The sequence below is a fragment of the Haemaphysalis longicornis genome, unplaced genomic scaffold (genome assembly GCF_048455015.1).
Source record: "Haemaphysalis longicornis isolate Haplotype H1 unplaced genomic scaffold, Haemaphysalis longicornis Haplotype H1 scaffold_10, whole genome shotgun sequence".
In the NCBI taxonomy this organism is placed as follows: domain Eukaryota; kingdom Metazoa; phylum Arthropoda; class Arachnida; order Ixodida; family Ixodidae; genus Haemaphysalis; species Haemaphysalis longicornis.
The window spans coordinates 95,508,199-95,519,276 of NW_027526204.1; the positions used below are offsets into that span (position 1 = coordinate 95,508,199).

General features: G+C 47.4%; 2 protein-coding genes across 2 annotated transcripts; one reads left to right on the forward strand and one right to left on the reverse strand.

Annotated features, from left to right (window-relative positions):
* Positions 1 to 5,346: 5,346 nt before the first annotated feature.
* LOC144159946 (uncharacterized) lies at positions 5,347 to 7,374 on the forward strand. The gene is made up of 4 exons (XM_077691592.1): positions 5,347 to 5,582; positions 5,791 to 6,008; positions 6,491 to 6,769; positions 7,043 to 7,374. Exons 1-4 carry the CDS (start codon positions 5,347 to 5,349, stop codon positions 7,372 to 7,374), a joined length of 1,065 nt encoding a protein of 354 aa, XP_077547718.1.
* Positions 7,375 to 7,681: 307 nt separating this feature from the next.
* LOC144157843 (uncharacterized) lies at positions 7,682 to 10,466 on the reverse strand. Its single transcript, XM_077688576.1, has 3 exons — positions 9,834 to 10,466; positions 9,159 to 9,366; positions 7,682 to 8,652 (listed from the first exon to the last, which is right to left on the reverse strand). The coding sequence occupies exons 1-3, from the start codon at positions 10,296 to 10,298 to the stop codon at positions 8,258 to 8,260; spliced, it is 1,068 nt and encodes a 355-aa protein (XP_077544702.1). The 5' UTR covers positions 10,299 to 10,466; the 3' UTR covers positions 7,682 to 8,257.
* Positions 10,467 to 11,078: the final 612 nt, after the last annotated feature.

The window sequence follows — 11,078 nt, forward strand, 5'->3', positions numbered from 1 at the left end:
TCAGTCTAATGGGGGTCCTTTGTCCCCTCGTACTCCTGTCCTCTCTTTTTATAACTTTAGCACCTGGCACAATATTTGTTTTTGCTCTCATAGTGAAGTAGATTGTATTTGCCTAATTTCACAGAGTTGGCTCTCTTGAGTTCATCTGCAATCTCCTGTATGTAGAAAGACATTGTTATAGTCAGTCCAGTTTTCTCCAGAAACCTAATTGGTGTTTTCGCTGTTGTTCTAAGTAGCAATTACGAAGCTTTCAATTGTAAAATTTCTGTCGTGCCGGTGTCCTGTACCTTTGCACTGTACGGTCCTATGACATTGAAGCCGTTCCACTCAATGTGAAAGCTGCCGAAAATGCAGACCAGTGATTCTCCATAATGGGCTGCAGAGCATTTATCCGCTCACGGCTACAATGCAATTCAAATTTGCCGCCGTCTTAGTGCTCGCGCGCCCCTTGCGTGAAACTGCGCCAGCGGGAGTTCTGTTCTTTTTGTGCTTGCTTTTCCTCCAGCGTGTACCGCCAATGCACTTCCACGTTTTTTCCGCTTACTATCGTAAAAACCGACCAAACGAGCGTTCCTAACTAAATAAACACGGGATCTGCTAGTTAATAACGTATATTTTGTCTCAAACGTACCTACAGTTTTAGTTGCGCTAAACAACGGAGAGACGTATGGCAAGCGCCAGCTATTCCCGAGTTTCGAACGCTTATGACTTTATAAACCGCTTGGCTTTCGAAGCCTCTAGGTTGCGTCGTGACGACAGCCGCTACGACGGAACACCGTGTGGCTCTACTTGGGTCACGGAGCAACAATAGGATGACTTGGGTCGAGTGAACGAGCTACGACGACAAGGCGAGCCCTAAAGTGCTGTGCATTTTAAATCGGAGTTCCAAGCGTTTACTTCATTCATAGCTGATTCAGTGTCTTTCTAGTTCCTGTGATACGCTTCGTTCATCTTTCCTCCGCAGAGGAAGAAAACAATCTGTGTCTTGTGACAGCCGGCATGAAGGTTTTAAATTCCAGTGGAATTTGGTACTAGTTTACCAACTTAGAAAGCAGACGGACAGAGAAGAGACGGCCTCGGTACTAAGACTTATTAGCTTGTCAAGCGTAATTTCGAATATTTTAGCATGTCTATACAAACCACACACATACTCAATGGCGTGATGGGGATTATACTGAAAACATGGAAGGACGAGTCTGAACAGAAGAGAAAAAATTGAAAAGCTGTGCTGTAGTGCAACGTCATTAAGCAGGTATATCCGACCACGGTGATTACGACAGTCTAGCAATTGAAGGCAAGGGTAATCACCGAAACGAAATTATGTTAATCATACGGTAGACTCAGCGGAGGTTATACCTCCAAATTTCCGGTTGGGTACTCTTCAGGCTGTACGAGTTTAAACGGCAGCAGTTGCGAGAACACGCTTTTTGTAGCGCGAGCTACACTGGCCGAGGTTGAGCAGTGTGAAGTTGAGCCGAGGTTGAGCCGAGTTGAGCAGTTACCCTTTTTACAAAAAAAAAGGAATACACACAGCAGGCCCGGAATTTCATACTCAGAAAACATTCGACATACCGCCAACAGAAAGAAATGCCTTTTAAATAAACCAATCTTTAAAAACCCTTCATGCAGTTATTTTCTTGTCTGTTTATATATTTTCCTTTTCTTTTCTTCTCGCAGGTATGTACCATGGCAATTTTCCTTCGTCCTGCGATCCTCGGGGCTGCAATGCCGCATGCCAGTCATTTCGAGTGTTGGCGGTGAGTGGTGGAAGCTTCCCGTCTAGCCATAAGAAGGCACTAAAGGCTTCGATTTGTTTGTGCGAGAACATAAAGATAACAGCTTCCGTAACTTCTTTGTCGTTTGAGTGGCTACAAACGCTGCTCTGCTTGTACGAAATGAAGCAAACCAAGCAGGCATTTCTCGCTGTAGGTTCTGTTCACCCTTAAGCACAACACACTTTCGCTCTCAACGGACATCGGTGATGGAATACCTACAGATTCTAACCCATACGTTATCAGGTTCTTTGTTTACCATTTGTTTTTCACCACCGTGGTTTCAACTTGGGTACACTGAATGCATTCAAATACAACGGAGGTGCGTGCGGAAAACGAGTTGCCCTGCACCAAAGTATGGTTTCTCATCTTGTAAAAAATACACACACGTGTGCCTGCCGAGCGCTGTCAAAAGCGGCATGTATCTTCCACTGTGGAAATTACGTTTTCAAGTGCAGTTCTTCAAACTTCACGTAGTGGTAAACTCTGACACATGGAAAGGAGCGTGAAAGGGCACCGTCTCGTCTTCTTGAGCTCTTCCGCAGCTTATCAGGAGGGGTTCTTCAAGCGAGGCGTTTTGTAGCCATGTGCGACATATGGTTTCTTAAATGTTGTGAAGTGTTCGTATAGCACAAGTGACGTATCGTGGCAACCACTTGGGTATTTATGGAGGTGCCGTAATTTGCCTTTCGTAGAGCAGATTTTATTTTGAAACAGCTTGCTTGGCCCCCAGAACCGCCGACGACAATGTCCATCTACAACTCCAGCTACAAGAACTAACAGAAAACAGGAAAAAATGCACCTGATTTTACTCCCAGGGGATGTGTTTATTCCTTGTTTGCGTAACTGAACAATTTTATTTATTTTGCTGTAGTTTATATATTTTCACTTTACCTAAAACGTTACAAGCCAAACCAATAAGGAATAAAAGTTGAAACATCTACTGTGGACCATTGCAGGCACCGCAGACACACACAAGACACAACTGTGGACCACCGCAGAGTTCTGGGAACGTGATTTTGAAGATAGATGATCGATAGGACATAATGTACGCGAGCAATCTGACAAAAAGTGATGCGTATCGAGCTGAGCGATGTTCACAATACGCAGGCTTTAATTACACATCCCGGTGCCCTGAACCGCCGAGGACGTGTCCTTGTCTCAGCGGGACACTGGGGACCGTAACCAGAGCACCTGGGGTCCATCGGAGCGCTCGAACGACTCATTTTATATATAGGAAAGCTGACACCTCCGTCGAGGAACGGCGAAAAAGAAAACAGACACAAAAGTGGACAACCGTTCCCAAGATATGCAAAATACCCGCGTATAAGCTCACTCCCAAACCTCAAAGGAAGAGAGCGGCAGTACAACGGTGTCGCTCGATCTCACTGCGGCTGCTCTTCATCGCTAGCTCTGTATCAGCGGGTTCTTCAGACAGCTCCTAGAAAACACAAGGCCTGCTTGATAACCGACAAAATAAATGAATCAAAGAGCTCTTTCTTTGATCTTCTTTACGTTTTCTAGAGAGCAGAGTCCACGACTATTATTTAGTGCTTTTTTTCTCAAGGCTTTCGCAAGATTATATAGCCCATCGCTGCTTACGCTAGGCTCACATTACGATAAGGCTTTGATAACTAAAGTTCCTCGCTATAGTGTTGCTAGGTTAGGTTACACAGTTTCGGCACTCTTTTCTCCGGTTGTTCCGTGTCGCCACCTTGATCATTTTTTTTTTCAGTTCGCATTACGTGGCATTTGTTTACACTGTGACGGTTCATGGGCGGCGCCATTTTTTTGTTTATGCGCTTTATTCGGCCAACTGTGGTAGGCTTAGCTTCTCCTCCCTGCTATGCGGCCGCGCGCGACTGACGCCGTGTCGAATGCGAATCAAAGATAACGCGTGGAACAGCATAGCAGCAGCATTCCACGCGTTATCTTTGATTCGCATTCGACACGGCGTCAGTCGCGCGCAGCCGCATAGCAGGGAGGAGAAGCTAAGCCTACCACAGTTGGCCGAATAAAGCGCATAAACAAAAAAATGGCGGCGCCCATGAACCGTCACAGGGTAAACAAATGCCACGTAATGCGAACTGAAAAAAAAATGATCAAGGTGGCGACACGGAACAATAGGATTCTTTCAGCAGCAGAATAGGATTCAGCAGCAGAATTGTGTTCGAAAATGCAGTTTTGCTGCATCGTAGGTAGTGCTATTAACAAGCGACCTGGTCGGAGTTAACGGCGAGGCAGTAGATGCTCCGATCTCGCAACACTGATAAACGCCAAAATGGCCGCCGTTGCTGACTTGCGTGCCTCAGTGACGGTGCTCTTATACTTTAGCTAGTGACAGTAGCTCTCGCTGTTGTCCCATTATTTTTCGCTACTTCTTAAGCTAGCACAATACATTAAAGCCCGTCCTGAGATGTCACACAGGCGGTGTCCAGCTCCCAAGCGTTCAGGCGTCTGTATCACTGTCCCCGCTGTACCGAGAAGCAATAAGCGCCTGCCCACACCACAACGTTGTCCAATTTGGCGGCCAACAAATGGTTATAGGCGGCGGCCACTGCTTTCTTAATCGAGCGAGTAGGGCCGTCCTTCTTCCTCCGCGACAGACGATTGCCATCTATTTCGCGCGACCACTTCGTCTTCCACCGGCCACTGCTGCTCGCGACATCGACTCTTCCCTTCCCTTCGTGGCGCTTCGTGTGTTCTCACAGCCCCAGCGCTTTCTTCGGTTCCTCGTTGTGTCTCAAACCCCCGTACGCCATTTCTGTGGGGCAAGTAGCAGATGTCATGCTGGCCCGCTCTGGGCTTTCTCGTTCGGGCAGAGAATAAAATGGATTAAAAATATGTTATACTGAACGGCTACTGTTGAAAATTGCTGGGAGATATCTCCTGATAAAAAGGAAGCAATTTACATAGTTATCTCATCTTTGAAATTTCGTGTCACTACTCCTTTAATGTCATAAGGACTTTTCGTTGTTCATTGCGACCGCCTATGAAGAACAGCAGTCAGTGTCTTAGAGCTATAGTATGGCGAAGTCGAAATAGTCGGTGCAAAGTTGATTTCTTTGCGGGTCAGCCTATAAATCCCCCACAGGGCAAAAAGAACACTGAGCGCTTTGGGTTCTAGCATTTTTGTGTGTCCTTTGTGGCATTTATAAGCGCACCGGTGCAAGTGCAGCACGGGTATCGTAAACAGGCTGCATTATTAGTGGAGACGCTACATCCCGCAATATAGCGACCCCTCTTTAATCGCTATACGCTCTCCATATTGCCTGTTTCTTTCACAACGAGCGCTCTTCTTCGTGGCTCAAGGCCTAGTTAAACGTATCGTTAAGAGTTTCGCCTCGGATGGTAGAGAGTTTTAGTATATCGTACGGAGCACAACGTTAAGAAATAGCGTACGTTATTTCCTAACGTCACTGCACTGCGCATGCGCAGTACGCTACGTTATTTTTGCGCTTAGCGTACGTTCGTCCTACGTACGCTATTTCCGCAAAATAGCGAGCGTACGTTAAAGCGCTTGCGTGCCGCTCTCGCGAAATCACGGAAAGCGAGACCTACTTCAGAGGGCAACATGGCGGCTTCCGGAGCGGAGAAAGCGCAGCGCCTTAGATTTTCTCCGGACGACGACATTTGCCTTCTAACAGAAGTGCTGAGCGCAAACCCCTTCAAATCGCCATCGAAGTGGCCTACTATATGCGCGCACGTACAGATCGCTTCACGGAAGCAGTTCACCGTGCGCGCTCTGCGCGAGCGTCTTGAGCTGCTGCTGCGGCAGTTTGTGGACGAAGACACGGCGAACTTGAAAAAGTAAGTGCTTATTTCCACCACATTATTGCTTCGCGTTTCTACGACAAACATATAGCATGATTCTGAAAATACACACCCTTTTACCATGTTGATAAAGCTTGAAATACGCGGGCTCAAATTTGCCGTGCGGTTCCGCCGCTCCGCATATTTACATCTTGTATCTGGTACACTGATGTGCGTTGACGCGTTGCACTTGTTTTATTCACAGATCCGGCACAGAGGAAGACTATAGCGGAAAGGTCCGACTGCTCACCGAGATATGGGCCTTGGCCACAGAGTTTGGCTATTCGCTGCGGCGGAAGAAGGGCCAGTCAGTGGCGTCGCAGCGCGCCGAAGCAAATGCGACGCGAAACCAGGCGCGCGATTTTGCGTCGCAAATAGACAACGGCAGCTACCCGCCATCACCAGCGTTGTGCGACGACCCATGTAAGTAACACCGCCAATCATGAACCTGTTGTTTCTGGAGCTCCAAAGGCCCATAAATTCGGCGAGCTCTTTCTTAACCCGGGCGTGCACTAGGAAGTTGTCGGTTATAACAAATCAATTTCTGCAGTTTGCAAAGTGATAACTTTTGGAGCAACGCGTGAAGCGCAAAATTCGATAAGAACGTAAAAAAAAAAGGCGACCAAGGCGGACGAGTTGTCTTTTTTTTTTTTTTGTTCCCACGCTGGTAATCAACTCACCGTAACATTCGCATTGGGAAGCTTTTTCTCACCTGGCGTCCAGCGGACTGATGTAGAAAAAACCAGGCAGGCTTACGAATTTCATTCAAATGGAGTACTGCATTGTAGATTAAATACCTACAATCCTAATCATCGCTAAGTAGTTTTCTTAACTTGTAACTGTTGCACAAAGGGAGCATAAGTGCCGAAACTACAGTGGCATGTTTGATTTTCTGCCCTTTGCAGGGGACCCAGAGCCCGAGGAAACAGCAGCTGATATTCTGGAAAGAATCGCAGGAAACACAGAGCAGCCCGAGGTATCAAGGGCACCGACAAGCCAAGCGAACCAGCATGTGCACCTGTTGGCAGCGGAAACGCGGGAGCTTCCTCCTTCGGCCAGCGCCGAAGTTCCAGCCACAGGCAGTGGCTGCCGCACGAACGCAGCGCAGGCTTCTACTAGCAGCTCGAATGGGGCTAGCGAAAACACAAGTACCGCTGGAAATGCCAGGGTGCTCTCTTATCGGAGTAAGTGAACACTACATGAGCATGTGAAGCACTCAAAACAGCTCTACCCACGCCCCCCTTTTTTGATGGGTTAAATTATGTTCTTAGAAATACAGTATGTTCTTAATGCAAGTGCACACTTGTGAGAGCACGGATTCAGTGAACAGCAACAACGCCTCCATAATTTTCACCTTGTGGGATTTTATTGGAACACAGTCTGGCTCAAAATGTGTACATATGCAGTTTTCACACCAGTCGTGGCATTCTGTAAACACTTTACATTTTTATTTTCAGGAAAGAAAAAGTCAACAGCCGCTGAGACGGACCAGGAATTTCTGGAAAAAAGATGGCGCCATGAGCAAGCCATGAAGGATAAAGAGTGCGAAATGGAAGCTCAAAAAATAGCGCTGCAAAAGGCTCAGCTAGAGCAAAAGGAAAAGAAGTGGGCCAGGCGGTTCGATCTTGAGGAGAAGCGAATGACCCAAGAGTTCCGTCTTCGTGCCCAAGAACTGGAAGAAAGAACCGCCGACCGCGAGCAAAGAGCTGAGCAAGCTCGCTTGCAGGCGACAAGCCAACAAGCACTGCTTAACGTGATCCAGGCGCTGGCCGAACACATAAAAAAGTAAACAAACTCAAGTGCATTCTCCATGTTGAGGCAAGAATGTAAAGATGCTGATAAATAAAAGCAAGAAAAAAAGATCTCGAGTATATAACGACTATAGATAGAACACTATCGTTGCATGGTGTGAAAAATGGCTCATGCCTCTTAACCTTAATAAGTGCCAATCCATTGGAATCCATCCAGAATCGCGCTGCTCGCTTCATCATGTCAAACTACTCGCGTAAATCTAGCATCACTGAACTCAAACGCACACTTGACCATCCATGTCTCCAATCACGTCGAATCATCTCGCGTCTCTGCTTGCTTCACGCGTTCTACTATCACCCACTAGCCAGGCACCCTCGACTCCAAACCCCGCCCAGAATCTTGCCGCGCCTCAACCATAGCAAACCAATCGCACGCATTCGGTGCCGCACATCAACGATGAAAGATTATTTTTTTCCTCATGCAATAACCCTGTGGAATACCCTCCCCGACAGTATTGTTTTGTCCGCCGACCGCACGACTTTTCACAAACTAACAATGCATCTGACCTAAATGTGCAATCCCGAGGCAAAGGCGGGTCCGCAGCGATTGACGCGTGCCTAGGCGCAGGACTGTAGCTAGCGGAGAACGGAAGTCGAGCGTCGCGATGTCACATGGCTATTCCCAGTGTTTCCAGCTGCTTTGAAAGAAGCAGAGAGGGAGGAGTAATCGATTGGCAAGGGGAGAGAGGTGCACTTAATTGCTCCTGGCGCAGCTAATACTGAATGTAGATCAATAATTCCAACAGCATTGCATCGCTATATTGGAACTACGCGACAATAAAGGCCTTTTGTAACTTTTACAAAAGGCTTTTCTGGTTCCCTTTAACACAGTAAAAACACAGCTGCATGGTGCAGGGTAGATCAGTGCTTCGCAGGGCTCAGGTACTCCGATAGGCTCGGTGGCTCTAGATCGAAGTAGGTGGAAATCTGATTGCCATACATACAGGCATGGCAGTTGGTCAGCAACGTGGCCACCCTATACATTCTGGGCACAGCCTGCAGCATGATTTTCTGGTTTTTTTTGAAATCGAGGAAAGCAAATTCTGCAATGATTTTCCCAAAGCCCCACTCGACGGCCTGTCTAACAGTGCTCATGGCCTTGTTAAAGCTCTCCTCTTCTCGCGTCACCAATGCCCCTCCATAGGGCTTCATAAGCAGGGGGCGGAGTGGGTAGGCGGGATCACCGTATATTACATATCGGTGTCCCTGGACCACTGCCTCCAGTTTCTCGTACAGCTCGCTCTCCCGCAGGATACCTGCAAGACGCAAAGAAAAAAAGTACGGAGCAATGGCTTTTAGAACACGTAACAGCTGCTGCAAAACTATGTGCAAGCCAAGTGAAATAAAGTATCCATTGTATAATTTCGCCTCCAGCATTACTAAGGCAAAAATAAGTGCAAGCTGCCATATGACTATTAAAAAGTCACTGAAGTAAATTTGCTGAAGTCTTATTTGGGACTAAATCAAGCAGTTTAACTAGTGCAATTAGTTATTTTGCTACTTGATTTACAATTGGTCTCAAAAAAGAAAACACCATGAGCATAGTGTGGCTGATGCGCCAGCCACTGTAATAAAGTTACAATGATTTTCAGCGTTTTTTTATGCTGTATCGCTGGTGATTAGGTACTTGTGTGTGGTAGCCGTCATCAATTAGCAGCTACCAAGAACGGAATCAAGCACGGTGCCCATTCTGTGCTCTAATTTTTATTTCAGAGTAAAGCACTATAACGGCTTCTGAACACAAATGCTCTTTACAACTCACCGGCATCGTGCCTGCTACCCGGATAGGGGCCATCCAGCTGGCAAATGAGCCCGTTGGGGCACATTAGGGACTGATATTTCAGGGCGTGTACCCGCTTGTGGCCAGAAAAGTACAGGCGCTGCTCCTGTGTCGGTCGGCAGATGGGGCGCGCTGTCCCATCTATAAACGCCCAACAGTTGGGCAGCGGGGCACCTTTGCTGTGGACTGCCTGCAAGGAAATGTGCATAATGAAAACTCAGTTTTATTTACTGTGTCCATGCATTCAGCACAGTTAATGATAAGCTTAGATGTGAATTTTTAGGTGGAGATGCGCATTTATTTACACTACAGAAAGATAGAAACACATTACACCAAGTGACTCAACGGTGATTTAAAGGGTCCTAACATTGAATTTGGAATATGTGAAGTCATCCCATGTTTGGCAATAAACGACTTGAGCAGAGGAATCGAGTAGAAATGAGCCTTTAAGAGCACACATCAGTCCACAAAATAACCAAAGAACCATGGGAAAGGGTCCAATAAGCGTAGCAAAATCATACCCCCCCCCTCCCCTGTTGTGCGTCGTACTGGTAGGTTTATATTTTACACCAAACGGAACCTTAAAGTGTACGAGTGAAAAGGCGACGTGTAGTGACCCGTAAACGCGAAATGAAAAGTACGTATTGCCCAACTTACGTCGCTCATGTCCTTCAGGTGCGCTGGAGTCAGCCACGGGTGCGCTGTCAAGTCGTCAAGAAGGACGCCGAATTGTGTCTCCAGACGCAGCATTACCTTGTTGGTGATACTTGATATGACAGAGTAATGTCGCCCGAAGTATTCTTGAAGGTCACACAACCTGTTCGGATACGCGAGGCGCCTCAAACACATGCAGAGGGCTTCAGTGCCAGCGACACGCACACCCTGGGCACTTGTCACAATTTCAGGCATCTCGAGGGCTCGCAGTAACACTTCGAAGTCTGCTTTCTCAAAGCGAAACTGCCTGCGGAAGGTTGTCGCAGGCATGCCTTCGATGTTGAGCATGCCGTTCCGGGCGACATACATCCTGCGTTGGGGCTCCCTCCTGCGCAGCACCAGGGCTTCTATGTCGGACCACGCTAACTCTGCCAGCGCATATCTATTGCAGAGGATACTTTGTGGCATGGTGAAGCAACACAAGGCACACAGAAGCGAATTAAACTCAGATATGCGGAATGTAGCACACGGATAACAAAGATTCACGAAACTTCCGATGCGCGCGAATCTTCGGATGGATTGGCTTGGTGTCTAATGCTTTCAAGTAGCCACACGCGAAGTGTTTCGCCTTTTCTCTCGCAGATGGCGCCAGCCACACGCGAAGTGTTTCGCCTTTTCTCTCGCAGATGGCGCCACCACAGTTAACGAACGTTAGCGGAGCGTAAGAGTTCGCTCTTCTAAAACTACTTTTGCGCATCTCGCCGCTACGTTCCGCTATTTGCTTACGTTACGTTTACGTTACGTTTACGGTAACGCCCGTACGCTATACTAAAACTCTCTATTAATAGCGAGTTTTAGCTGACCGTTATCACGGTCCCCTCCGCTCCAATAGCGAGAGGAAGTGCCATTGCACACACGTGGTGCGCTTGGCAGCGAACGGCATTGGCTCCGGTTGCGCTGATCGAGCCGCCGGTACCGAAGCGGTCCGTCAAAAACTGTCCGCTAAAACCCTCTCACATCTGGCACGATTACAAAGCACCGCTAGACCGACGTATTCCGTAGCGTGCTTCAAAACACCTGCATTTCTGCCGATCGATCCGGCTGACGAAGGCGGTAACTTGTACGGAAGTACAACTCGATGCAACCCTATAGAATAAGACTTTGTTTGAAGAATGTTTGTTTTCTTTTGTGTCATCTCTTTCTGTTCAAATACTGATTCCTTAAGGGTTTACTATCTCTTCTTCCTGT

Coding starts and splice junctions, on each gene's coding strand:
- LOC144159946 (XM_077691592.1), top strand. CDS start 5,347: ATGGCGGCTTCCGGAGCGGAGAAAGCGCAGCGCCTTAGATTTTCTCCG. Junction 5,583..5,790: donor GACACGGCGAACTTGAAAAA/GTAAGTGCTTAT, acceptor TTTTATTCACAG/ATCCGGCACAGAGGAAGACT. Junction 6,770..7,042: donor CAGGGTGCTCTCTTATCGGA/GTAAGTGAACAC, acceptor TTTTATTTTCAG/GAAAGAAAAAGTCAACAGCC.
- LOC144157843 (XM_077688576.1), bottom strand. CDS start 10,298: ATGCCACAAAGTATCCTCTGCAATAGATATGCGCTGGCAGAGTTAGCG. Junction 9,367..9,833: donor ACCTGAAGGACATGAGCGAC/GTAAGTTGGGCA, acceptor ATTTCCTTGCAG/GCAGTCCACAGCAAAGGTGC. Junction 8,653..9,158: donor GGGTAGCAGGCACGATGCCG/GTGAGTTGTAAA, acceptor TGCGTCTTGCAG/GTATCCTGCGGGAGAGCGAG.